The sequence below is a fragment of the Mastigoproctus giganteus genome, chromosome 10, assembly GCF_048544385.1.
Source record: "Mastigoproctus giganteus isolate SK-2022 chromosome 10, ASM4854438v1, whole genome shotgun sequence".
NCBI classification, from domain to species: domain Eukaryota; kingdom Metazoa; phylum Arthropoda; class Arachnida; order Uropygi; family Thelyphonidae; genus Mastigoproctus; species Mastigoproctus giganteus.
The window spans coordinates 80,855,986-80,883,507 of record NC_143584.1 but is presented as its reverse complement, the minus strand read 5'-3'; the positions used below and the strand labels follow the sequence as shown (position 1 = coordinate 80,883,507).

Genomic DNA, 27,522 nt, shown 5'->3' with positions numbered 1-27,522 from the left:
CGCTTCACAGTCTCTATAACTCCTTGATCCATAGGGCATAGGCTGTAATAGTGTAGTAATGTTGGTTGGCAAAAATTTTGCAAAGATATTGCCGGATCTCAGTTGTTCTTCTGCTGGGTATGTGTTGCAGCGTTCGTAATGAATAAAACCGCTGTTTGATCCAGTTCTTGATCCCTTAAATATTTTTTAACTAAGGGAACAAATGAGATGAAAAACCAATCTTTAAAAATATTTGAGCTCATCCAAGCTGATTTTTGTGATGTGTACTTAGTTGGGAGGGCATTTAAGAGCACGCCCCTTAGCAGATTCTCCTATGACTAACAGTGGTAACTTTAAATTCCCGGACGTGTTAGTGCACAAAGGCAATGCTAATCCAAATAAATTATGTCCAAATTGGTCCCTTTAATCCAACTCAGGAGTAACTGTGTCAAAATAGCCTATAAGTTAGTTAAACATGATTTTCCCATTACAAAGCCATGTTGTGTGTCCTTCAGAATGCCACATCTATTTAAAAATGCCCTTGGATTGCACTTTTAATCATTGTTTCAAAGATTTTTCCTGCCACTAAAGTCAGACTAACCGGTCTGTAGTTACCAACTTCACTCTTAGATCTGCTTTTATGTATTGGCAATATATTCGCACGTCCAATCCAAAGGAATCTCCCCTGCATCCAAAGATGCCCTCATAATTAGCCTCAGTGGTTTAATACACTCCCATGCACTCTCCCTCAGAACTGTAGGGTATATGCCATCAACTCTGTGAGCCTTACTTTCTTTATGCTCAAAAGTTTTTTAATAAACAATACACTAATTTCATGGTGCCTCCGTAGCCAGGTGGGCAGGAGCAGCAGTGTGTAGCACGCACTTCTTGATTAGACCGGGGTTCGAGCCCGTGACCACCAAATACGGAGGATGCAGAAAGGTCAGGGAATGACCACCACATATCACCGGAGCAATATGGCTTTAGTTGCTAATGCTCCTAAAAACCAAATAATAACAACAGCTAATTTCATATGGTTCAGCTTCAATAGTATGGCCTCTTCTCATCATGAAGAGTCTTGTCAGCGAAGAATGATGCAAAGTACCTATTTGCAACATCAGCTGGGTTATCTAAGACTGTCTCGCTCACAGTGCAAAAGTGTCCGATCTGATTAGCTTTCTTCTTTGCTATATTCACATATAGGAAAAATTCCTTGCCCCTATTGTTTGCTCTCTTAGCCAGTGCTTTCTTATACGCAGCCTTGGCCTTCCTGACCTTATGTGTGATCAACTTGTGCTGCTGTAGGCTTCAGTACTTTTCATTGCTCTGCAACTGTCCATGCTATCTTTTTTTTACTCTATTTGACCAGCCTGCCCTGCAGTCATCCATTTTACATCCTCCTCTTACAGTGTTTTTTTAAAGGTTTGTATGCATTTGTGGCTTCTGAGATTTTTGCTTTAAAAGTATTTCAGAATTCAGATCTATTCGCCATCCCTTGGCAATCTGCCCAATTTACATATGCCATATAGCACCTTAAACTGTCCAAGTCCTCTCTTCTGATGTTAAAACTTGTGCCTTTAACTTGAACTACTGCAACATCTTTCTTCATCTTCCAACTGATGATTATAATCACTTCCTTACTATGCCTGTGATGTCATCTGATGCATTAGTAATGATGAGGACAAGAATATTCTCACACCTTGTACTTTCTCTATCATGTTGGTACAAATATTAATCATCTAGTTTACATAAAAAAAGGTTTCCCTCCTACTTATTCTAACCAATCTTGGGCAGATTAAAGTCACCCATTTATGCTTGCCTGTTGATTCCATCCATGTGTAAAGTCTCTCAAAATATTCTTCATAATCTTCTGGTCTGTTGATTATTTCCACTCTCATTGTTCCTTTGCTTCCAACTAACTCACACCCAACAGATTCTATGCTGGCAGACTCAGCAAAAGCTCTTTTGACTCTCAGGCTTCTTTTGATTAGAAGCGTTACCCCTCCACACCTTCTATCTTCCCTAAATACATTATACATACCGTAGTGGAACTGGTCATCACCAATTTCCAGGTGGCACCACGTTTCTGTTAGCCCTATTGTATCAGCTTTATTTGCCCTAACTAAGAGTTCAAATTCAGCCATTTTATTGACAACACTCCTGACATTACTGTAGACACAGTTGAAACTAAGCAATCTTTTATAGTTTACTACCCTGACACACCCCTAGAAGTTATTTAGATTTGTTTCTCAAGCTTTATCTTATTCCTCATTTGAAATATTACTATCCTCAGAACATCTTATCAACATTGGCTGTTGCGACAACAAACAAGAATTTATGAGGTTAGTGCAAGCATTACTTTTACCCATATCATCACGTAAACATGAATCTAGATTATCCCCCCCCCCCAACTTGCAGTTTCCCTGAACCCTTAGGGTATCCTCAATGATACTGTCAAAAATTCTTGCACCACCACCACCTTTGTTCAAATGAATACAATCTCAACAAAATAGATTCCTTCTTCCTACAAATGCAGGCCACACTGATTAACCCCCCCCCCCAAGAGCTTCGCAGATTCCCTCAATTGTCAAGGATTTGATTATAGTCTCAAGGCTCTCAGCATATAATCAAATTGTTAATCTCAACATGAATAATCATTCTTTTTTTACCTCCCTTAAAAGCTGACAAGCTGTTGGTAACATCATCAGTTGTTGCTCCTGGCAGACACACTCTGGTTCTGGACCACTTATCTTTATTATAAAAGAAAATAAAAATAAAAAAAACCACACACATATATATAATAAAGATTGGTATTAAAGAGTTTCTAGAATTGCTGCTTGAATATTTTTACGGTAACTGTAATTGATAATCATATGCTTAATTATAATTGTACATGCACACACACAAATGTATGCACTGTCATGGATTATTTCCTATTAACAAAGGGGCATCAGATGTGTATGGCTGATATGTTCTCAACTCAGTTTGTTCAGTCGAGAACTCATTCTAAACTTAATTGTGGTGATTGTGTTTTTGTTTTCATTATGTTTTCTGTGTTTGATTTTGATGTCAGGGTCCATTTTATTCTTTTGATGCCAGATTACCCTGTTATCCAATACATCTTTACTGACTGACTGTCATGAAGTGCAATAAATGGAATCAAATTTGTTCTTTATCAGATATATGGCAGTAAAGATGGTTTTCAGAGCATTTACCACATTCAGAGAGTTGATGTATGTTAACTATTTCACAAGTGAGTTTCTAGACAGTATTCACCCCAACTAAAGTGAATTTTTTGGGAGTTGAAAATTTGTAAAGATTGGGAAAAAAAAAAAAAAAAAACCCACTGTATATAAATGTTTAAAATATTATTTTTTTTCCTATTTTTACTTTATAGTCAAATAGTATAGTGGGAATCAAGGTAAAAATCACAAAAAAAATTTATTTTTTTAAGCAGTAATATATATATATATATATATATATTATTTGATATACTATCATCAATTTCTGTACCTGAATTCCAGAAAATTTCTCCAATTTTGGCTTGAGTAAGCCCACATAGTTTTATTTGTTTTAAAGGTGTGCCCTATTACTCTGATTTCCAAAATTATAAATATAAAAATGACTACTATTACTTGTAATACAGTTGAAAGATGGTAGCATATCTATGTAGAGTTTCAATAGAATCTCTATGCTGATGCTATCGATGCAGTGTTAGGTGGATCGGAAAACTGCTAGCCTGGGGGAATTCACAGACTAAAAGATTGAGTAGCCGCAGGCAGAAGCGAAAGTGATTCTTGCACTGCTTCTGTTGTATTGAGCAGCAGCCTAGAGAGTTGCTGGGGATTTCAAGAGCTTCTGAGACTCATCATGGAACAAGTAAATACATGGGCTGTGTCAGGGTAACTAAGAGTACGAACAGGTGCATGTATACTTAGATGTACACGAATGCCAAAAGTATAGTAAGTAAATTTTATAAATTTGAAGTGCTGATCATGATATCAAAGGAGGATATTGTTGGGATAACAGAGACATGGGTCACACAGATATAAGCAGTGCAGAATTGGAATTTGGAGAGTACGGTGTACAGAAAGGATAGAAATGGTAGGAAGGGAAGAGAGATTATGTTGTTAGTTAAGAAACACAAAATCTAAGGAAAACATCCAGTTGACATGGGTGGACAGTGCAATATTGAGTCTGTTTGGTGTGACATAAACACTGGGAAAGGGAAAATGAGAGTAAGAGTGCATTATAGGCCTAATGACTCTGATGAGTACAACGAACAATTGTACTCATCAGAGAAATAGAGTGGGCCAGTAAATCAGAATGTCTTATAATGGGGGATTTTAAATTTCCAGATATTGACTTGAATTTGTGGGTTGGTCACTCGCATGCTAGAAAGACTTTTGTGGATTTATTTGAGGATTGTTTTCTACAGCAGCTTGTTCAAGGGGCAACCAAATGGGGTTAACACTCTTGATCTGTTTATCAACAGTGATGATGCATGCATTGGGAATTTGCAGATAAAGGAACCACTAGGTGACAGTGTTCACAGTCTGCTGATGTGGGATGTACTTAACAATGTAATTACCATCAAGGGTAAAGGTACGGGTTTTTGTAAAGGTGACTACAGTGGGATCAACTGATAATGTTAAAAACAGTGAATTCTAAATGGGAGGCCTTCAGGGAATTAATCTTGGAAGCTACTAGGCTTTTTATACCAATTAAGAAATACTGTTCAAGATTTAGGCTAAAATGGATGTCAGATGAATTAATGAGGCTCATGGCAGTGAAGAAAAATAAGTGGGGTACATATAAATTATCAGGTGACACAGAAGCCTATGGCATATATAAGCTAGTCTGTAATCAAGTCACAAAGGAGGTTAGACAAGCGAAAGTTAAATACGAGAAATCCTTTGCAAAGGATGCAAAGAAAAACAAAGACTTCTTTACTTATGAAAACTCTAGAAGGAAGGGAATGAATGAGACTTGAATGAATGATCCTGCTCAGATAGCTTACAAACTGAATGAGTATTTTCCATCTACATTCACACATGAGGAATTCTTTAAGGAAGGGGAGAACAGAAGTTTACTAAACTCTAACAGGGAGCTAAATGATTTCGTAATAAAGGAGAGCAGAGTGGAGGAGAAATTGTTGAAGTTAGCATTAGCATTAGTAGAGGCATATGATGCAAGAAAGCAAGCTTCTTCAGCATCAGCCAAAAAAAAAAAAAAAAAAAAAAAACACACCACGCCCATTTCACCCCTCCGTTCGTTCGAAATACCTGTCCTGTTGAGCCTTAAATTTGTTTAGGCTATCAACTTCAACAACAAGTGATGGAAGTCGTTTCCACCAACCAACCACCCACTGGCCAAAGGCAAATTTCCGCACATCTATCCGACATCCGTCCTTCCTCAATTTGAATTTATGCCCTCTGAGGTGATTATTCTGAGCAAGATGAAGAATCCCATTGGCATTGAGCATGCTGAAACCATTCAAAGCCTTATACACCTCTATCAGATCACCTCGCCGGTGCCTAGTCTCCAGACTCTGTAATTTGCAAAACTTAAGCCTTTCTTTGTAAGAGCAACCCTTTGTTCCATTCACTAATCTTGTTGCCCTTCTCTGTACCCATTCCAGCAGCTCTACATCCTTCTTGAAATGAGGCCTCCAGACCTGTATACAGTACTCAAGATGTGGCCTAACCATTGCCTTATACAAGGGAATAATCACATCCTTATCCCTGCTAGAAAAATTCCTGTATATCATTGACAAGACACCATGAGCTACTCTTGCAGCTCGTCTACACTGCTCAGAGAACTTCATATCTGCCTGCACAATTACCCCCAGGTCCTTTTCATTCTCCACCACTGTCAGTGTAGTACCGCAGAGTTGATACGTTGCTCTGTGGTTACTGTTTCCCATATGTAGTACTTTACATTTGTCAATGTTAAACTTCATTTGCCACCTCTCAGCCCATCTGTTTATTGTCCAAACTTGGACAATAAACTTGATATACCATCATCAATATCATTCATAAACACCGAAAACAACAACGGACCCAACACTGAACCCTGAGGAACTCCACTAATAACATTAGTCCACGTTGAGCAGTGTCCATTGATTACCACTCTCTGTCTTTCGCCACTCAACCATCCCCTTATCCATAGCAGCAATTTGCCTCCAATGCCACACTGCTCCAATTTGTGTAGCAGTCTTCCATGTGCAACAGTATCAAAAGCTTTTCTAAGATCCAAATATATAATATCAAAGTTATTCCCTGCATCCAGTTCTTTTGTGACTACATCATAGTATCCAATCAAATTGGTCAGGCAAGACCTGCCCTTAACAAAACTATGCTGCGTCTGAGCTATAACTGAATTCTTGTCTAGATGATCCTGCAGTTCTTATTTAACCAGTGCCTCCATTAATTTACCTGGAACAGAAGTTAAACTAACAGGTCTATAATTACTTGTGTCAGCCTTTGATCCTCCTTTGTGAATTGGGTTACATTTGCACATCTCCAGTCTATGGGTACCTCCCCTGAGTCCCTGAGGAAGCTCTCATAATTATGGCTAAGGGTTTGCTTACTTCCTTTGCTGCCTCCTTTAATATAACAGGATAGATCCCATCCACCCCGGGTGCCTTTCTTGTGTTTATCTTCAACAGTTTCTCCTCCACTTTACTCCCAGTTATTTCAAGATTCTGTAGCTTACTGCTAGAGTTGAATACACCTCTGGCATTCCCCTTGCTGAATAACTCCTCATGTGTGAATGTAGATGCAAAATACTCGTTTAGATTGTTAGCCACCTGAGCAGGATCCTCAACTGTTGAATCATCAATATCCAATGGAGCAATCTGATTCATCCCTTTCCTTCTTGAGTTTAAATAGGTAAAGAACTCTTTTCTGTTTTTCTTTGCATCCTTTGCCAAGGATTTTTCGTAGTCTGCCTTTGCCTGCCCAATCTCCTTTGTGACTTGGTTACAGACCAACTTATATCTATCATAGGCTTCCATGTCACCCATTAATTTGTATGTATTCCATGCATTTTTCTTCTCTGCCACATGTCTCATTAGTTCATCTGACAACCATTTAGGCCTAAACCTTGAACAATATTTCTTAGTTGGTATGTAAAGCCTGGTAGCTTCCAAGATTAGTTCCTTGAATGCTTCCCATTTTGAGTTTGCTGTTGGTAACATCATCAGTTGGTCCCACTGTATAGAATTTAAATACTGTCTCAGACCATCATAGTCGCCTTTACGAAAACAAAAACCCTTCCCTTTACCTCTGATGGTAGTTACCTCCTTGAGTAAATCCCACTTCAACACACTGTGATCACTGCCACCTAGTGGTTCATTTATCTGCAGATTCTTAATGCATGAAGAATCACTACTGATAATCAGATCAAGAGTATTGCTCCCTCTTGTTGCCGCACGAACATGCTGATGTAGAAAACAATCATCCAATAAATCCACAAAAGCCTTGCTAGTGTGTGAGTGACCAACCCACAAATTCCAGTCAATATCTGGGAAATTAAAATCCCCCATTATAAAACTCTCTGATTTACTGGCCCACTCTATTTCCCTGTACAATATCTTATTATACTCATCAGAGTCATTAGGCCTATTGCACACTCCTACTCTCAATTTTGATTTCCCTATGCTTATGTCACACCAAACTGACTCGACACTGCCCTGTCCATCGATGTCAACTGGCTTCACTTCCTTGGATTTTATGTGTTTCTTAACTAATAGCATAACCCCTCCTCCCCTCCTGTCCTGTCTATCCTTTCTATACACATTGTATTCCCAAATTCCAGTTCCGCATTCCTTATATCTGTGTGACACCACGTCTCTGATAATCCCAACAATATCTGCCTTTGATGTTTTGAGCAATACCTCAAATTCATCAAATTTATTTACCAAACTCCTAGCATTGGTGTACAAGCAGGTATACATGCACCTGTTTCTATTCCTAGCTACCCTAACACAACCCATGTGTTTACTTGTACCGCAATGACTCCCAGCAGTCTCTGAAATATCCTGAATCTTGTTTTTCAGGCTTCTGCTCATTTCAATAGAAGCAGTGCAAGAATCACTTCCACCTCTGGCAGTGGCTACTGTTAATTTATTAGTCCTTGTACCCCCCCCCCCCAACTAGCAGTTTTCCGACCCTCCTAACATTGCCTCGACACCATCAGCAAAAATTCTTGCACCCTTTCTATTCAAGTGTATCCCATCCCTGTAGAAGCAATCTCTCCTGTTAACAAGTACAGTCCAGGCTGAAAAAAATTCTACCCCTTGAGCCTTGCACAATCCCTCCAGGGCCGAATTGATCGACAAGGCTCTCATCATATACTCCCTCCTATCGTGTCTGGGCAGAATTGCAGACACTTTCAAATTCAACTCTAATTCACGGCTTTTTTTCAACAGTGACCTGTACTTGCTAAGTAATTCCGCCGGTCTCCTACTCGTAATATCATTAGTGCCAACGTGTACAACTATATCACCTTTTGTGCCCTTAAAGTTAAACATAAAAAAGGCACTTGGGGCAGATGGAATCTCTCCAGTTATATTGAAGAAGGCAGCAAGGAAGTAAGCAAGCTCTTAGCCATAATTATGAGAGCATCCTTAGATTCAGTGGAGGTTCCCATGGACTGGAGATGTACAAATGTATCCCCAATTCACAATGGGGGTTCAAAAGGGTGACACAAATAATTATAGACCTGTTAGTTTAACTTCTGTTCTGGGGAAAATAATGGAATTACTGGTTAAAGAAGTGATGCAGGATCACCTAGACAAGACTGCAGTAATAGTTCAGACACAGCAGGAGTTTGTTTAGGGGAAGTCTTGTCTGACCAATTTGATTGGATACTACGACGTGGTCACAAGATAACTGGATGTAAAAAAACATTTTTGATATCATATCCTTGGATTTAAGGAATGCTTTTGATAGTGTTGCACTGGGAAGACTGCTGTACAAATTGGAGCGGTATGGCATTAAAGGCAAGTTGCTGCAATGGATAAAGGGATGGTTGAGTGGGAAACAGAATAGAGTGGTAATAAATGGATACTGCTCTACATGACTAATGTTATTAGTGGAGTCCCACAGGGTTTGGTGCTGGGCCCATTGCTGTTTTGTGTATTTATCAGTGATATCGATGATGGTATATCAGGCTTAACGAACAAGTTTGCAGTTGACACAAAGGTTGGCAGGGTTGTTAATGACAGTAAAGATAGTATGCTAACGCAATAGGATCTAGAAAAGGTAGGCAGATGGGCTGAGAAGTGGCAACTGAAGTTTAACATTGACAAATGCAAAGTACTGTTTATGGGTAGCAGTAACCCAAGAGAAATGTACCAACTGTGTGGTACTACACTCAAGGAGGTGGGGAATGAAAACACCTTGGAGGTAATTGTATAGTCAGATATGAAGTTCTCTGAGCAGTGCAGACTGGCTGCCAGAGCAAGTAATGGAGTTTTTTAAATGATATATAGGAAATTTTTCTAGCAGAGAGAAGGAGCTGATTATCCCTTTGTATAAGGCAGTGGTTGGTCGTCCACACCTCGGGTACTGTGTACAGGTCTGGAGGTTTCATTTTAGGAAGGATGTAGAGTTGCTAGAATGAGTACATTCCAACAAAATTGGCAAGAGAAACAAACGGGGCTTTTACCAAGAGAGGCTTAAGTTCTGCAAGTTGCAGCATCTGGAGACCATGCACCTGTGAGGTGATCTGATTGAGGTGTTATAAGGCTTTTAGTGGTTTGAGAAGGCTCATTGCTGATGGGATACTTCCGCTTGCTCAGATTAAGAACCTAAGGGGGCATAGATTCAAATTGAGGAAAGACAGTTGTAGAATAGATTTGCAGTTTTTTGTCTTTAGCCAGTGGGTAGTTGATTGCTGGAACAGACTTCCATCTGTTGTTGTTGAAGTTGATAGCTTAAATAAATTTAAGGCTGAACTAGACAAATGTTCGGAATGACTGGATGGATGAAATGGGAAGGAATATTTTTTGGCTGATGCTGTGTGAGCTTGGTTTCTTGCATCATATGCCTCAACTAATGCTAATGCTATACAAATGAAATTTTTTGATACTATATTGAATGAACATTGATAATATATATATGTTTTCAATACCCCCTTTAGTCCCTCACGTGGAAAATGTGTATGTATGTGTTTCATGTGCATATTCACAAAAGGAAATGGAATTTCATAGACCTTAACTCTTTATTTACCATTAATCATGCTGGTCCCTGTTAATGGTCAGTCCCTTTTATTTTAGTGTTAACAAAAATGAAGAATTCTTTGCTTCTTGATTATAGCTGAAGATTTTGCATAATCTGCTTTAGTGTGCCTAAACCCCTGAGTAATTTGATTTTAGCCAAATTTATACTTACTATGTAATTCTATGTACTGTGGCAATTTATAATCATTCCAAACCTTTTTGTTCTCTGCCACTTAAGTGGAACAGTGTATCTGACATCCATTTTGGTCTAAGCATTGGATGTACCCCTCTGCTGGTATAAAAGCTTAACATCTTCTGGTGTTACTTCCCTGAACATTTTCCATTTGGCACTTGTATTTGTTAAAATATTGAGCTGATTCCAGTGGAAAGGATCTAAAAACAATGTATAAATCTATTATAATCATCTTTTTAAAAACAAGATCCTTTCCCATTGCCTCAAGTCAGTAGATATTTCGGCTAAGGTAAAGAAAGCCTTCACGAGAAGCATGCAAAAGTTTGAAGAAATTTACTGGTAAAAGTACTTTGCCATAATGGAATTTGTATTGTTGATCACTTGGTAAACAGACGGTGAGTGTTGTCTGTCTGGACTAGAAATTGAATTCCACGGAAGCTTGAAACCCTTCTGAAGTGGAGGGGGGTAACCTGACCTTTTTTATTTAGAATCACTAATTGAATTAACTAATTGAATCACGAACAGAGTCATATTGGAAGTTCTCGGGTGGTAAAAAATGTTGGTAACGTAGTTTCTCACCGGTAAACTTTTTCGAAGTTTACCGTGCTTCTCATGTGGGCTTCCTTTGCCTTTTTTTTTTTCCCCCTCCCCTTTTTCTTAATAAACAATTTATCCACTAGTCCACCAGTGATTCTAAAGAAAAAAGGTCAGGTTACTCCTTCCACTTTGGGAGGGTTTCAACCTACCATGGAATTCAATTTGTACTCCTGACCGATAACACCCACTGTATGTTTACTGAGCGAGCAACAATACAAATGCCGTTACGGCAGAGTACTTTTACCGGTAAATTCCATCGAACTTTTGCATGCTTCTCGTGCAGGCTTTCTTTACCTTTGCTGATACTTCTTTTGATTAAATTCCATATGAATCGTACATTTACTTCAAGATTTTTGCTACCTGATGAATTGCAGCTGTTAACACTGGTGTACAAAATGAAGCTCCCCCTCCCCTAATCAACGTGCTAAACACACATTTTCTAAACCAGTTTTGCACAATAATAAAAACCAAGTACAAGTCAAATATGTACTTGGTTTTTTCCTAGCATATGTAGTTTTCATAGTTTCACTGCTGATAATATCAGTACAAGTTAATGAAGACTATTTAATTAGTATTAGCAAAGGCATATGATGCAAGAAAGCAAGCTTATGCAGCCAAAAAAAAAAAAAAAAAAAAACACGCTCCCATTTCACACCTCCATTCGTTTCAGATACCTGTCCAGCTCAGCCTTAAATTTATTTAAGCTATCAACTTCCACAACAAAGGATGGAAATCTGTTCCACCAACCAACTACCCGCTGGCTAAAGGCAAACTTTTGCACATCTATTCTACATCTGTCTTTCCTCAATTTGAATTTATGCCCACTCAGATGATTATTCTGAGCAAGAGGAAGAATTCCATCAGCATTGAGCATGCTCCACCCATTCAAGGCTTTAACACCTCAATCAAATCACCTCGCACGTGCCTAGTCTCTAGACACTGTAATCTGCAAAATTTAAGCCTTTCTTTGTAAGAGCAACCCTTTGTTCCATTCGCTAATCTTGTTGCCCTTCTCTGTACTCGTTCCAACAGCTCTACATCCTTCTTAAAATAAGGAAGGCTCCAAACCTGTATACAGTACTCAAGGTGTGGCCTGACCATTGCCTTATACAAGGGGATAATCACCTCCTTACCCTGCTAGAAAAATTCCTGTATATCAGTGACAAGACACTCTGAGCTACCCTTGCAGACTATTTTCACTGCTCAGAAAACTTCATATCTGCCTGCACAATTACCCCCAAGTCCTTTTCGTTCTCTACCACTGTCAGTGTAGTACCACAGAGTTGATACGTCACTCTGAGGTTGCTGCTTCCCATATGTAGTACTTTATATTTGTCAATGTTAAACTTCGTTTGCCACCTCTCAGCCCATCTGCTCAACTTTCTAGATCCTGTTGCAGCAGCGTACTGTCATTAGTGTCCTTAACAACCCTGCCAACCTTCGTATCATCTACAAACTTGGACACTAAGCTTGATATACCATCATCAATATCATTTATAAATACAGAAAACAACAATGGACCCAACACTGAATCATGAAGGACTCCACCAATAACATTAGTCCACGATGAGCAGTGTCCATTGATTACCACTCTCTGTCTTCTCCCACTCAACTTTCCCTTTATCTATAGCAACAATTGGCCTCCAATGCCGCACTGCTCCATGTGCAGCAGTCTTCCGTGTGCAGCAGTATCAAAAGCCTTTCTAAGAACCAAGTATATGATATCCAAGTTATTCCCCACATCCAGTTCCTTTGTGACCACATCATAGTATCTAATCAAATTGGTCTGGCAAGACTTTCCCTTAACAAAACCATGCTGTGTCCGAGCTATAACTGAAGCTTGGTCTAGATGATCCTGCAGTGCGTCTTTAACCAGTGCCTCCATTAATTTTCCTGGTACAGAAGTTAAACCTACAGGTCTATAATTACTTGTTGCCCTTTGATCCTCCTTTGTGGATTGGGGTCACATTTGCACATCTCCAGTCCATGTGTACCTCCCCTGGGTCCAATGAAGCTCTCATAATTATGGCTAAGGGTTTGCTTATTTCCTTTGCTGCCTCCTTTAATATAACTGGTTAGATCCCATCCACTCCGGGTGCCTTTTTTTTTATGTTTATCTTCAACAATTTCTCCTCCACTTTCCTTTCAGTTATTACAAAATCATCTAGCTCACTGCTAGAGTTTGTCACCTCTGGCATTCCCCTCCCTGAATAACTCCTCATGGGTGAATGTAGATGCAAAATACTCATTTAGTTTGTTAGCCACCTGAGCAGGATCATCAACAGTTGAACCATCAATATCCAGTGGACCAATCTGATTTATCCCTTTCCTTCTAGAGTGTACATAGGTAAAGAACTCTTCGTTGTTTTTCTTTACATCCTTTGCCAAGAATTTCTCATAATCTGCCTTTGCCTGCCTAATCTCCTTTGTGACTTCGTTACAGACCAGCTTATATCTATCATAGGCTTCCATTTCACCCATTAATGTATATGTATCCCATGCATTTTTCTTCTCTGCCATATGTCTCATTAGTTAATCTGACATCCATTTAGGCCTAAACCTTGAACAATATTTTTTAGTTGGTATATAAAGCCTAGTAGCATTCTAAGATAAATTCTTTGAATTCTTCCCATTTTGAATTTGCTGTTTGTAACGTCATCAGTTGGTCCCACCGTATAGAATTTAAATACTGTCTCAGACCACCGTAGTCGCCTTTACGAAAGCAAAAACTCTTCACTTTACCCCCGATGGTAGTTACCTCTTTGAGTAAATCCCACTTCAGCACACTGTCATCGCTGCCACCTAGTGGTTCCTTTATCTGCAGATTCTTAATGCATGAAGAATCACTACTGATAATTAGATCAAGAGTATTACTCCCTCTAGTTGCCTCCCGAACATGCTGATGTAGAAAACAATCATCCAATAAATCATAAAAGCCTTGCTAGTGTGTGAATGACCAACCCATAAGTTCCAGTCTATATCTGGGAAGATATAGACTGGAACTTTCCATCATCACATTCCATTACAAAACACATTGTTTGAATTACACATCTATCACTTCTATAGTTGAAATGCAATATACTTTATATATATATATATTTAAAATAATACAGCTCTTTCTTGTAAAAAAGATATGTACAATTTAAAATGGTGCATTTTTTCAGCATTGTTGCAGTTCAACCTACAGTAGCACATTCATTACCAATTTGTTAGTAGCAATTCTCCATTGACTTAATATCTTGATGGAATTTTTCTTCATACTTTTAACCCGCCAAGACAAGTTTTTCAGGAAATGAATGGAAAAAAATTAAGTTTCAGAGACATATGATATGCCATTTCAAAGCCAATTTCACAAAGATTCTGTCTTTCATTTTCATGGCACTGATCTTTGGAATTTCACTAAAGTAATGGAGGATAAAAAAAAAAAAAAAGTTTTTGTTTACTCTGGCACAACAACCACTAGGTCAGAAGAGTTTACCATGGATACAAATCATTAATCATATTTAGTAGTAAGGTGTACTCAAACCACAGTCCACTCAAAGAGAATGTGCTGGTGCACTCGTGCTCATGACTACTTGGCATTCCATGGCAAATTAATGTTTATGCACTGGTATATTAATGGCAACTTAATGCTGTTAACATACCAGTGACTTTGAGGTCACACAGATACTCCATTGATGAGTGTTGTATTGAATTGCTTAGAGTATTTTTTTCACTAAATAATATATCTCCTTTATGTGAACAGAGTGGCCAATGGTGATGGTTGGCATTAAGTTCCCATTATGAAAGAAACAGCTGCCAGATTTTGCTGTGAAGAATTGAAGATGCACCAGTCAGATCTAATGTGTACTTGTGACAAACCCTCAGATTCCATTGATATCATAGGAGTAGCCGAGCAGACTGTTTACTGTAAAACATTTGCAAAACTAGGTTTCTTTTCGATAGTGAAACACTTTGATGTTCTTCTTAACCAAGTGTTTTTGCTTTTGTCTTGAGGCAAGAAGTTCAGCTTTATCTTTGGAGAAGGCAGAAAGAAAGATGGTGGATAAATGAGGTTATTAATGATTTCTGGGATGAGGGTATTCAACTCATTTTGGGTACCAGCCCAGGTGTCTCTTCATTGGGTGTGGCCTGACCATAATTGGCTGTAGTTCAGGTTTCCACCAATCATACCATCATCACATTCCATTTTGTCTTCAAAAGAATTTAGTCCATATTGTGGAGGTACAACGTACTATAGATTTGTCATACCCTGAAGCTTAGCTGTCGGATGAAGCTGTAGTGGAAGAGTGCCTTCATATTGGTGATCATGATTCAATTACCATTCAGCTAACAGACAGTGAAATCTGTGATTTGGTAATGAATGAAAATAAAAATAGTGATAATGAGAATGGCAATACTGTTGACGAAAGAATCTATATTGATAGAATGATAAATCCTACAGAAGAACTGATTCTTGGAATGGAGCAGAGAAGTTTTACTTTAGAGCATCACATAATGTTCATAAAGTTCAGGAATTGCTTACAAAAGAAAGACCAAAACATCTAAAACAACTTAGCTTATAAGAAATATTTCAGAGATCACTTAAGAACAAACCATTATATGTACATATACAGCATTTGTCCCTGAACCCTGGTCATAAATTTCTGTGTTTCTATCCCAACAGCTATATCTTTCTCAATCAGTTAAGATATTTTTGAAGACATTCTCTCTCTGATGATGATGCTTATAACTGTTGTGAATCAACTATGATACATTCATTCATTTTAGAAGCAGAATGATAGAATAAAGATATGTTAGTTAAATATATATTTTTCATTTATCTGAATATTTTCTTGTGTTTTTTTTGTACATTTTCTCAGGAGTCACACACACACACACACACACACACACACACACACACACACACACACACACACACACACACACACACACACACACACACACACACACAGCATAATATAAAAATAGAAATAGCACTATAATGGTTTTAAACTTGAAAATTGAAGTGACTATTAGCTTCTAGTATTTATAATAATATATACTATATATGTCTTGTGAAAAACAATTCTAAGTTTTGAAATCGTTATTAATGCCACAATTCTTAGCAATTTCATTTCTAAGAGTTCAATAGTCCTGTTTAATTGTACAGTTATTGTCCTTATATATAAATAGATATTGGCATATCATATTGAAAAAGAATTGGTTTAAGTAAATTTAACACTGAGAGTAAAACACAACTGTTAAGAGTGGTTAATGGGTGTATAGATTATGAACTAAATAGAGGATTAAAGGATGAAGGAATTAAGTGGGCCAGTCCTGCTCTGGGTTTGAACATTAATATGGGTGCTGCTACAAGTTACAGAAAAGTGGAAAGAAATTGTAGGGAAAAGAAGTGCGTAGAGAGGCTGTTTGTCCTAGGGCCCATGCAAGCTTCTGACGTCCCAGAACTAAATAATTCTGAAGATGGGGACAAGAATATTAAAGCTGACAGTATTTGATGTAGTGACTGTGATTCTGCTACAGATGCATGACAATGGAAGATCAATTTTCCCCATTCATGTTAATGCCATATTTGTAAACTGTTTGAGCAGTTACAACTAAATAAGAATCAAATTATATCAGAATGATGTTGACTAGGGTAATCCAAGGGAAGCTGTCAGAGTTCTGCTGATGATTTGAAGGTGGTAAGGATGGTTAATATATCCAGACCATGTTGCTTCAGAAAGACTTGTATCAGCCATATAATATGGTTTGAAAAATGGCCACTGAAGTTGCATGCTTCTAAATGTGAGGCTGTGCATTTTTGGAATAGATATTTAGCATGAAATTTTCCACGCCATGTTGTAAATATGAGGCTAGGAAGGCAGATGGAGCATTTTCCATGATTTATCAGACCTTTATTAGTTGTGGTAAGTACATCCTTAACCCTCTATATAAGAAGATGGTTACACCACATTTAGAATATTGCTGGATGATAAAAGCAAAAAGTGTAATTTTTAAGAGTAAATTTAGGGACACATAGTATAATGTTACCTTACATTTTCAAGTTGGTTAAAAGGAAGTAAGTTTGCATTTAGTAATTTATATATGTCAAGTACTAAATATTTCTAATCATGTTGAGTGTGCACTAAAGCATTTCTAACATAAAGTGTGAAGATTAAAAGGTGAGGAAGATCCAGATTCATTAGACAACAGAAATTATACTTCAGCCAGTAATGCAAACAAATCACATTACTTTCATGATGCTCACTGATACCTCTGCCTGTCTTTTTTTCTTTTTTTTTTTCTTGAAAGAATTTTGTAATGTATGATGGATACTTTTGTTTGAGGATATACATTTTACCTTGCATTCCAACTTCACACTTCCACGAGTTCATTATTATAACCCTAGAGCTTCTAAGTCTTGCAGTATTCAAAATAGTGTTACTAAATGGGAATGTCTGAGGTTAGACTAGGAGTAATTAATTAATAAACTCACTTTGGTGATTGGCTAAAACTTCATATTATTTCTTACACTGGATAAACTATAAATAAAATTAAAAGCTATTCATGACTTCAAAAAAAAGTCATTTACTTTATAGGTTATTTTCATTGAGAGTATACTGCTGTTATTATTAATGGCACTGGCAAATGATGTAAAGAAGCAACATTATACAACATCAGTTCCTCCTCTCCCCCCCCCCCCAAAAAAAAACCAACAAAAAAAAACTACTCACCTCATTTCTCCATCCCATTTAATAATATGGGTAATTCTTCCTTGTCTTTCTTAAATTTATTAATTAAATTTATTCAAACTACTATCTGTAACACTAGTTTGTTCCAGCAGTCAAATACTGTCTTGATGGCATGGTGGAGGCTAATTTTCTCACATCTGTCCTGCAGCTATCCCTTTTCAAATTAAGTTTATGTCTCCCTGAAAGCATTGTCCAAAAAGAGTTAGAATACCGTCATCAAGTTTATTTGATCCATTTAAAGCCTCAAACACTTCAATCAGTTTTTCTCACAAGTGCCTAGTTTCCAGTTGCAGAACTAGAAATTTTGCAGAACCAAAGTCTTTTATGATATGAGTATCCCTTTCTGTTCTTGGACTAATCTGGTTGCTATTCACTACATTCATTCCAAATGATCCACATCTTTCTTGAAGTGAAGCTTCCAGACCTGAATGCCAAATTGATCGACAAGGCTCTCATCATGTACTCCCTATTATTGTATTATAGATACACTTTCAGATTTATTCCTGACTTTTTTTCCCAGCATTGCCCTGTACTTTTGAGCAGTTCTGAAGATTTCATATTCTTAATATCATTAGTTCCATCTTGCAAAACGGTGTCACCTTTTGTGTCCTTAAAAGATGATAGCTGCTCTACAATGTCATCAACTTTAGCCACTGGTAGATATACCCTGGGCCTATTCTACCTGTTTTTTTTTTCACAGTATATTTCCTGTTTTCTTGACCATAGAGTCACTATGACTGCTGCCCCCTGTAGGATTATATATCTCTGCCATTGAGGATATTGTTGTTGAGGATGCTGTTGACCAGCATAATGCTTGTGCATGGGCTCAAGCATTGAGCTGAGCTGGTTGGCTGAGTGCTTGACAGTCCCTCTCTTTTATTCCTTTGAGGGCATCATCCCTGTTCATCAAGCCCTCATACAAGTCTATCAGAATTCTGAATTTGCACTTAACCTCCTCCTGTTCTTTACAACGAACACACATGAAGGTATCCCCTTTGTCTGTATCATGTCCACCCAGAGATAATTTTGCAAAGAGACAGAAAGCAGAACATGTTGCAAATCCCTGATTTGAAAGAGAAAATTTTTATGAGAGAACATATTTTTGGCAGTTCTTTTCCAAGACAAACTATTCCTATTGCTTTGATCTTTTTCTTCAACACTCTTGTCTGATTAGTATTGGTATTGGCAAGGAAGTAACATTATAAAACCTTTGTCAATAGCACCACTTTCCAGAACCTGCTATCACTGAGATTAGCTCAGATGTTATCGCAATCATCAAGATTAGTTGTGCATATGCTCAAAAAACTGGCAGAGATTCTGGAATATGATACCATTAACAAAGGTAACAATCATGGTGTAATAGTATAATATAACTCTTAATTATAGCTATGTTTTTCATAAATGTAGGTTTTTATGTCTCCATTTATATAAAATGGATATTTTATATAAAATGTAGCTAAGTGGTCAGAAGCAGGACTGCAATAGCACACTCTTTGAGTAGACCGGGGTTCAAGCCCCTGACTGCTAAATATGCTCTATCTACCAACCCGCACTGGACCAGAGTGGCAGATTATGGTCCATTTCCCTCAACATGAATCATAGAGGAGGCTTCCATCTTGCAGTGGATTAATAATGACTGCAGTTAATTTTTTTTTTTAACCTTTTTAAAGTTCAACAGAAATCTATATGAGGGAACTTTCCTGTAATTTCTTAAGTTAATTTGCACAGCGATCCTAAGAGCAGAAGGTATTCCATTGTTTCATGTAGTGTGGGGTGCCTTTTGTAAATTTCCTTTTGTTGCTGATTAAACTAATCCTAGACAATCCTCTGCACTTCCACACTCTGATTGAAAACTGTGGGGCAGCATTAAAATGGCAGTGCCACATTTGAGTGCTACCTTGTTGCTATCCATATATTGCCACAGAAAATGCAATAACTTTTGAAGTTTTAAATTCTACTTATGACTGGATGGTACCATACACATTTATGTACTACCATTTAGAATTTGCCAACCCTCACCACACATTTAGAATCAACAGACAGATTCTAAATGTGTATGCCACTTATGTTAACACAGGGTCCTAGATTAGCCTGTTTCCTTTTTTAATTGATAAACTTTATGAACTGAGGAATTTTACACCATTAGTGACATTGAAATGAATGTAATAAGTGTTTATCATATTTTAATCGTATTTCAATACAGAAATTTCAAAATTTTTTGTTGAGAAAAATTGATATTTTATGAATTTTCTGGCATGCGAATTTTTAATACATTTTAGTGAATTCTAAAGGAATTTGTGAAATTAAATCCACTATTTGTAAATATCTTTATCTGTATCTGTGTTAAAACGAATGAACCTTTGCTCATTTATTTCAAACTATTTGATTCTCTAACTTTAAATTTTGTAAGGCATGATGCTTTAGCTTCCAGGACAGTTAAAATAATAAATAAATAAAAGCCAAAATCTGTTGTATTGTTGTATTCCATTCATGTTAAATAAAGTTAGATTAAATATTGTTAGGATCGATAAATTATGTAATCTCAATTTTTCATTAAGTTAAGGTTAAGCACTTTTCCCCTATATGAACTTCTTGCTGAAATTATGAGGTTTTTTTTTTTTTTGCAAAGATTTACTGTTATCTACATGGAAGTAAAAAAAAAAAGCTGTAGTTGATAAATGACTTTAAATTTAAAAAGAATTGACAAGAAATAGATAATAGTAATACCTTGTATGTTGTCATTTTTCATTTTTGGATTGTTCTTAAATTTTGTTTAGATTTTTCAATTGTGAGCAGAAAATTGCCCATGCCTCAGTTCTTATTATGCCAATTTCTGCTATTCTGTTTGCCATTGAAACCTGTCTATTACATAGGGGATGTGTGTGTGTGTGTGTGAGTGAGAGAGAGAGAGAGAGAGAGAGAGAGAGAGAGAGAGAGAGAGAGAGAGAGAGAGAGAGCAGGAGTTGAGGTTTTAACATGTGTGTGTGTTAGGAACAAATTTTTGGCTGCTTTTATTTTCAAATTTCAGTTCATAAAAATTGAGTGAAAATATATAGCACTTCAGAATATTCTTTATTAATAAATATCTTTTATAAAGGCCAGAAGAGTTTAAAACTTAATTCTTTTATTAAAGCTGACATAACAGTTCAGTATCTATCAATGAGCTGTGCACTTTTTGTGGCAGCGTACAAGCTTGATCTCTCAGTATGCAAACTTGAGTTAATGCGTGTAACCCCAAGGCCACAGCCAGCCTGACATATTTTTTAATAGATCTTTATGAAGTTGAAATGGCATCCAAAAAGTTAATGGTACATCACCAGACTTTTACGTTAAATGAAACAAAATTCAGCTTTTATGGGAATTACTTATTTTTGGGAATGATTGTAATTAAGGAATTGGATAAAGATTGGAGGTAGTTCTGCATCACATTAAGCATGTGAAACCAAGGAATTAACTGTAGCACATTTCTATAAATTTTAAAAAATTTGAATATAATCTATCATGTATTTCTTTTTCAGCTGAATTATTTAAAAAAGGATATGGGAGAATTCAAAATTACAAAAGCTATTCACTAAAGAATGATGATAATTTTTTAATTTTTTTTTGCAGCATACCTTTATTAATCATTTTGATTTTGATTCTCCTTTTCAAATTAGTCTCTTGATTTGATGAAATGCACTTACTCCAATGTTTCAGCCATTCTTTAAAAATATGGTGGAAACCATTTTTTGATGCGTGTTTGAGAATTGCTTCTAATGTCTTTGCAGTTTCTTCTGACGACTGAAACATTCTTTAACTTTGTATGTATATATTAAAAAAAATTTTTTTTGTATATATATATCAAAAGGAACATATTTGACATTAATGCTTGCTAAGTACTTGATGATGGTATGAGCAATGTCAGGTCTCAAATTGTTGTGCTGCAATTCACTCACCTTTTTGCAGCTGAGATCATTTGCAATGAATGTGATCCCACAAAGTGTGAAGTACAGCTCTATATCATCCTGTAACAGTTGTATGACTGGCACAACATGCTGGTAAACCAATCCTTGAATGTCAAAAACAGAGATGATCAAAGTCTTTGCTTTTTTTTTTTATGTTGGCGATGATGTAGACTTCCAAACATACTGTTTTTATACTGTCTGGGTTATGAAGTCATGTCTCATCTGTCATTATCACCCTGTGCAGAACCTCACCATCTTCAGTAGCCATCCTTTGCAGTACATGAAAAACCTCATTGTGAATTTGCTGTTGCTCAGGTGTGCATATTCTTGGAGTGCAGCATGCACAAGCATGTGTCATATGCAAATTTTTGTGGGGAATACTGTGTGATGCTTCCCACTGATATGCTGAACTCTCTGCCAGTTGCCTTACTGTCACACAGTGATCTTTCATAATTACAGAAGCAGTCTTTATGGTTTCTGTGGTGACAGTAGCTGTTGGAGCTCCAGCACTGCTTATTTTTGTGGTTGAATTATGTGCATTTTTAAGCATTCTAAACCACCTGTGAGCTGTGCTATAAGGAAGCATAGATTCACCATAAGCCTCTTTTTAACATTTTGTATCCTTCAGCTGAAGAAAACATCAGCTGAAGGCTTTGTTCTTTGTACATAACATCCATTGTTACATAGGCAAAACTGAACAGGTATAAACTTGCTGACTTCCAAGGTTACACCATGCACAAGTCAACTGCACAGTTGCTAACTGATGCCGCTTAGTTCAATCTTAAATTTCACATCTCAGCTAGAAATAGAAAGCAGTATGGTTGTTCATGAAAAATTATGATCGTTGTTTATTGAACAGCTCTCTTATAATACTTTATAATAGGACTGTGAATGTACTAAAATTATGATGTGACTTCTTTTGTGTCTACAGGGGCATTGTTATCTCTCCTGGATTGGAAAAATAAATGTTATCAGAATATTTTTTTATGAAATAGTTTTAGCAAAGTTCCTGCATAACTGAATATAACAGTATTATTTGCTGCCAATATCTCTTAATGCATTAGTACATGTTATAATTATATTATGAACTAAAATTTTAGTTTTTTTCCCTTAAACATCTTTGATACTGTCAGGGATTAAACAATTGAATTTTGGTTTGAGAAATATTATTTTCATGTGTCAATTAATATGTAATTAATCTGTTAATTTTTTTTTTTATTAATTTGCAGCTGATGAGTAAAATGGCTCCTCTAGTTGGAAAGGAAACAACAGAAAAGTTTTTCCTTCATCAGTTTGCATCCCTTTGTGAAGATGGTTCATTTCATGTTAGAAAGGTTAGATCCTTTTAATAGACATTGTATAATAACCATCCATAAGTTTTTATCCCAAAAGACCATCAGTTACTTAAAATTGCATTACATAATAAGTTTAAAATTAAAAAGGAAAATACCAGTCTTAGTAGTATTAGTCTCTGCATCCCTTCCAATCCGAGTGGATTGGAATGGATGCAGAGATGCACATCCTCCTAAATTGAGGCTTTCACAATTGTATTAAGTACTCGAGATGCCTAATCATTGTCTTATGCAGTGAAATAATTTTATTCTTATCTCTGCTGTCAAAATTATTGTACGTTATTGACAAAACATCATGAGTTGACATAACTATCTGTCTGCACTCTCCAGAGAATTTTGAATAATTTTGTAACCATGGGCATATGATTTTGTGTATGTTGGGGGATGCGATGGTGTGATAGGTCTCTGCTATTAAATGTCCTTGCATATCAGAGGATCCAGGCCACAAGACAGCCAACACTAGCCTGCGGTGCTCACACCATGCATTGTGGAATCCATTTGCTTTTTGTTTTCATTTCCACATGTGCCCTTCCATTAGCATGCTACAGAAGGAAGGATAGGAGTTGTATAACCGTCACATATTCCAGTTTATGTTTGTGGCACATGGTGAGACACATGTCTGTAATGTGCAGTCAGTCAGGATGTTGAGTTGGTGTTCTTATCTGATATCCCCTTTGGATGGAGAGTATGTCAAAAATTTCTACTGCAAAGTGTTCTGGATTGTCCATATTGTACCCTGCAGTCTGTGGTCCTCCGTAACACTTGTGTTATTATTTTTTATTATTTGGCTTTTAGGAGCATTAGCAACTAAGGCCATATTGCTCCGGGGATGGCGCCTCCGTAGCCAGGTGGGAAGGAGCAGCAGTGCGTAGCACACGCTTCTTGATTAGACCGGGGTTCGAGCCCGTCACCACCAAATACGGAGGATGCGGAAAGGTTAAGGAATGACCACCGCATATCCTGGAGCAATATGGCCTTAGTTGCTAATGCTCCTAAAAACCAAACAACAACAACAACAACAAGCTCCGGGGATATGCGGTGGTCATTCCCTGACCTTTCCGTATTTGGTGGGCATGGGCTCAAACCCCAGTCTAATCAAGAATCGTGTGCTACGCACTACTGCTCCTGTCCATCTGGCTACGGAGGCACCTCTAGTTGTGTTATGCATCAATTACTGAAGTTTTCACTGATCATGTTTATCCACAATGTAAGTTGGTTGTTTTGCCCTGTATCTACTTCTTGGGATGCTTATACATTTGTATATTTGGTACAGTTTACTAGTTGTGCTGCCATGGTCATGGGTACAACTGCACAGCTTGCACTAAGAATCATGCCTTGTTGAAAGTCTATCATATCGAAGCCTTTTCCTGTGCTTGTACAAGCTGTACTCATATCTGTGCATGATTTCTGCTGTCATTCTCATTAAATGTGGATTTATATGCTATTAATATGGTCTCTAGAGTATGTGATCTATTTTTAATTTTGATAAAACTCCATTTTAGGATTACATATATTTTTGATTTAGTACAACTGTCCATTTTAATATATCAAGTTTGAATTTAAGTAGCAAGGAGGATGTCTTTTCCTTTATTTTTAAAATGGGATCACTGAATATTTTTCAATATTTAAGATATTAGTACTGGAAGACTGCTGCTTTAGCATCTTATTTGTATTTTTTTTAATTGGTAGGTGTTATTTTCCATGAATAACCACTTTTTAATTGAGTGTCTCCGATTCTTTGTTTTATTATTTAATAAAATGATATGTCTGTGAGTGATATTTGTAAAAATAATGATTAATAAAGTAATGAATATAAAACATGGTTCACTTACTAGATGATTAGTGAAAAGGGGTAAACCTAAGCATAGGCACATAAAGTGAGTTGAAATTATTTCAACTCCACTTTATGGAAAAAGTTGACCTACCGCTATTGAAATTATTTTGCCTGTTACCCAAGTACATCAACCATCTGTTAAGAGATTTTAAGGATAAAATTACATTTCACTGCTTTGTAGAAAATGGGTGATTATTCAAATCATGCATATTGGATCCTCGATGTATATACATACATACCTACATACATATATACAGTAAACCCCCGCTATTTGCAGTATCTGTATTCGCGGTCGCTGATTTAATATAAAATGAAACCTTAAAAAATGTGAATTTTAAAGTGCCGTGAACATTTTCCGCCATAAAAAAACATGGGCGTGGCTAAAATTATCTTTCCTGGTCAAAACAGCGCTCAGTGGGTGGGGGGAGAGGGGTGACAAAATCGCGACCGTGGATGTTTCTCGCTAATCCTTGTTCAGTATGTGTTATGCGCTTGTCATGGAAGGTTTCGTCGTTTGTTTTTAATTTATATGCTTATAAATTGATATGCTTACAAAAGTGATAAATCTACCATTTTACAGTGTAAAACAGACTTTTTCGAGTGTGTTAATGGAAGAAAGTGACTTTATTGTGTACAAGTTCTTTCTAACCCATACAAAAATATGGCTACGAATAACAAGGGAAATGTGAAAAGATCAAAGAAGGTGATGATATTAGCGAATAAAATTGAGTTATTAGATAAAATTTCTTATGGTGAAAGTGTCTCCTTAGTGGCAAAACATAAAATCAACGAGTCAACGGTACGATCAATCAAGAAATCGGAAGAAAAAATCCACCGTAGTGTCCGTTAAAACGTGCTAATTGCTTCAAAAATTTGCTCTGTAACTCGTAATGTTAATTAGAAAAAATGGAAAAAGCTTTAAATCTGTGGATAGAAGACCAAACTCAAAATAAAAAATTCCGTTAAGTTCACTCCTCATTCGTGAAAAGGCAAAACTCCTTTATCAACACTTTAGCGAACCTGGTGATAGCACTGGCAGGATAAGTTTTTTAGCTAGCAAAGGTGCTGGTTTGAAAGATTTGTTTGAAATTTCTAGTAAATATTACATTTAATATTAAATTGTTTCTTATTTTCATTTTGATGCCATATGCTTGCATTTCACTATGTACTGTCTATGTACATAGTCATATGAAGGTACATATAATACATACATAGACAAAAATTTTAGACTAGTTTTTCTTATATATTTCATACTTTGGAACGGAACCCCTTTATTACTATGGGAGACATAACTCAATATTCAAGTTTTCGGTATTCGCGGAATTTCTCAGGAACGTAACAGTAACCCCTGCGAATAGTTTACTCTATATATAAAACTGGCTGACAGATTTCACTGGGAAGCTGCAAAAACAAATGATTTCATTCCTTGGAAATCTGGGAAATAAGAGACGTAGGAGAACACTGTTTGCTATTAAGTTGATTGTTGGAAGTTAGGCGACAATATTCTCGATGATGGCCTTTTGTGTAATTTGTTATCCTAGTGGATCTTCTCAGAATGAAGGTTTTCTTGGGGTGGATGGGGATCAACTTACAAGGTGTAACTTTGTGTGAGGAAAACTTTTAATATTAACCATATAGTTAAAAGAAGCCACAGGCATTTGCTGCCTGGGAGAAAAAAAAAAGAAAAAAAAAAAAGAAGTAAATAAGAAAATGCAAATTGTGCTTCCCTCCTCACATAGGTAACTATCTACTTGACCTTTGCATTTCTTCAGACTGTCAGCCTCAACTACCTTTGGAGACAGCTTGTTCAGTAATCAACAATTTGTTGGCTAAAAGAAAGCATCCCACAATCTATTCTAATGTAATTTGAATTAATGGAATAAGTAGCCATAAGTAGGCGACAGTTAACGTGATCACTCGTTAGTAGAATGAGATACTTTATACAATTAAATTTCAAAATTCCACCTTCATACATTTTACTAATGCTCCTCAGAGCCTTATAAACCTCGATCAGGTCCCATCTAAGGATCCTGGGTGCCAATTCTGTAACTTACATAATTAAAGTCTCTTTTGTATAGTCACCTTTTTCCTGATATCATCATAAGAAGTGCCCATCTTTTCACCCTTTTAAGAAGCTCAAGGCCCTTTTTTTAGATGGATATAGTTTTCCAAGTGCAGTCTCACTTGTGTTATACAGTTAGTTGTGACCCCATATCTTTATAGGGTATTGTTCGATAAATCATCGACAGGATACCATGGGCTTTTCTTATATACTGCGCAGAGAACTTCATATCTGCTGTATCATTACTCCCTTTCTTCCTCAACTGCTTTTAATTCAATCCCACCAAGTGTTATTTTGAGGTTGCCGTTCCCCAAATGTAATAAGATCTTTGTTGCATTAAAACAGAGCTGCTACTTTTCTAACCATTCTTGAAGCCTTTTCAAATTCATCCTGAAGGAGTGCTGCCAGGCAGTAATCATTAAATGATTCTCCCAGTCATTAAATCATTTGCAAATTTTGACATCACATCCTCTGTTCCTTCATTGATATCATTTATGAAAATAAGAAACAACAGTAGTAAGAACTGATCATTGGGGGTCCCTACTTCTGATGTTACACCAATGTGAAGAATATACATTAATCACAACCCTCTATCT

The 27,522-nt window shown here is 36.8% G+C and overlaps 1 protein-coding gene across 4 annotated transcripts in view; it reads left to right on the top strand.

Moving 5' to 3' along the window:
* LOC150079116 (serine/threonine-protein phosphatase 4 regulatory subunit 1-like) overlaps positions 1 to 27,522 on the top strand; it is a 672,615-nt gene that overhangs the window by 423,851 nt on the left and 221,242 nt on the right. For all 4 annotated transcript variants that reach the window (XM_090384028.1, XM_090384027.1, XM_090384026.1 and 1 more), the window contains one exon: positions 22,908 to 23,012. In XM_090384028.1, coding sequence (XP_090240154.1) covers positions 22,908 to 23,012 — 105 coding nt within the window. The remainder of the gene's footprint in view (positions 1 to 22,907; positions 23,013 to 27,522) is intronic.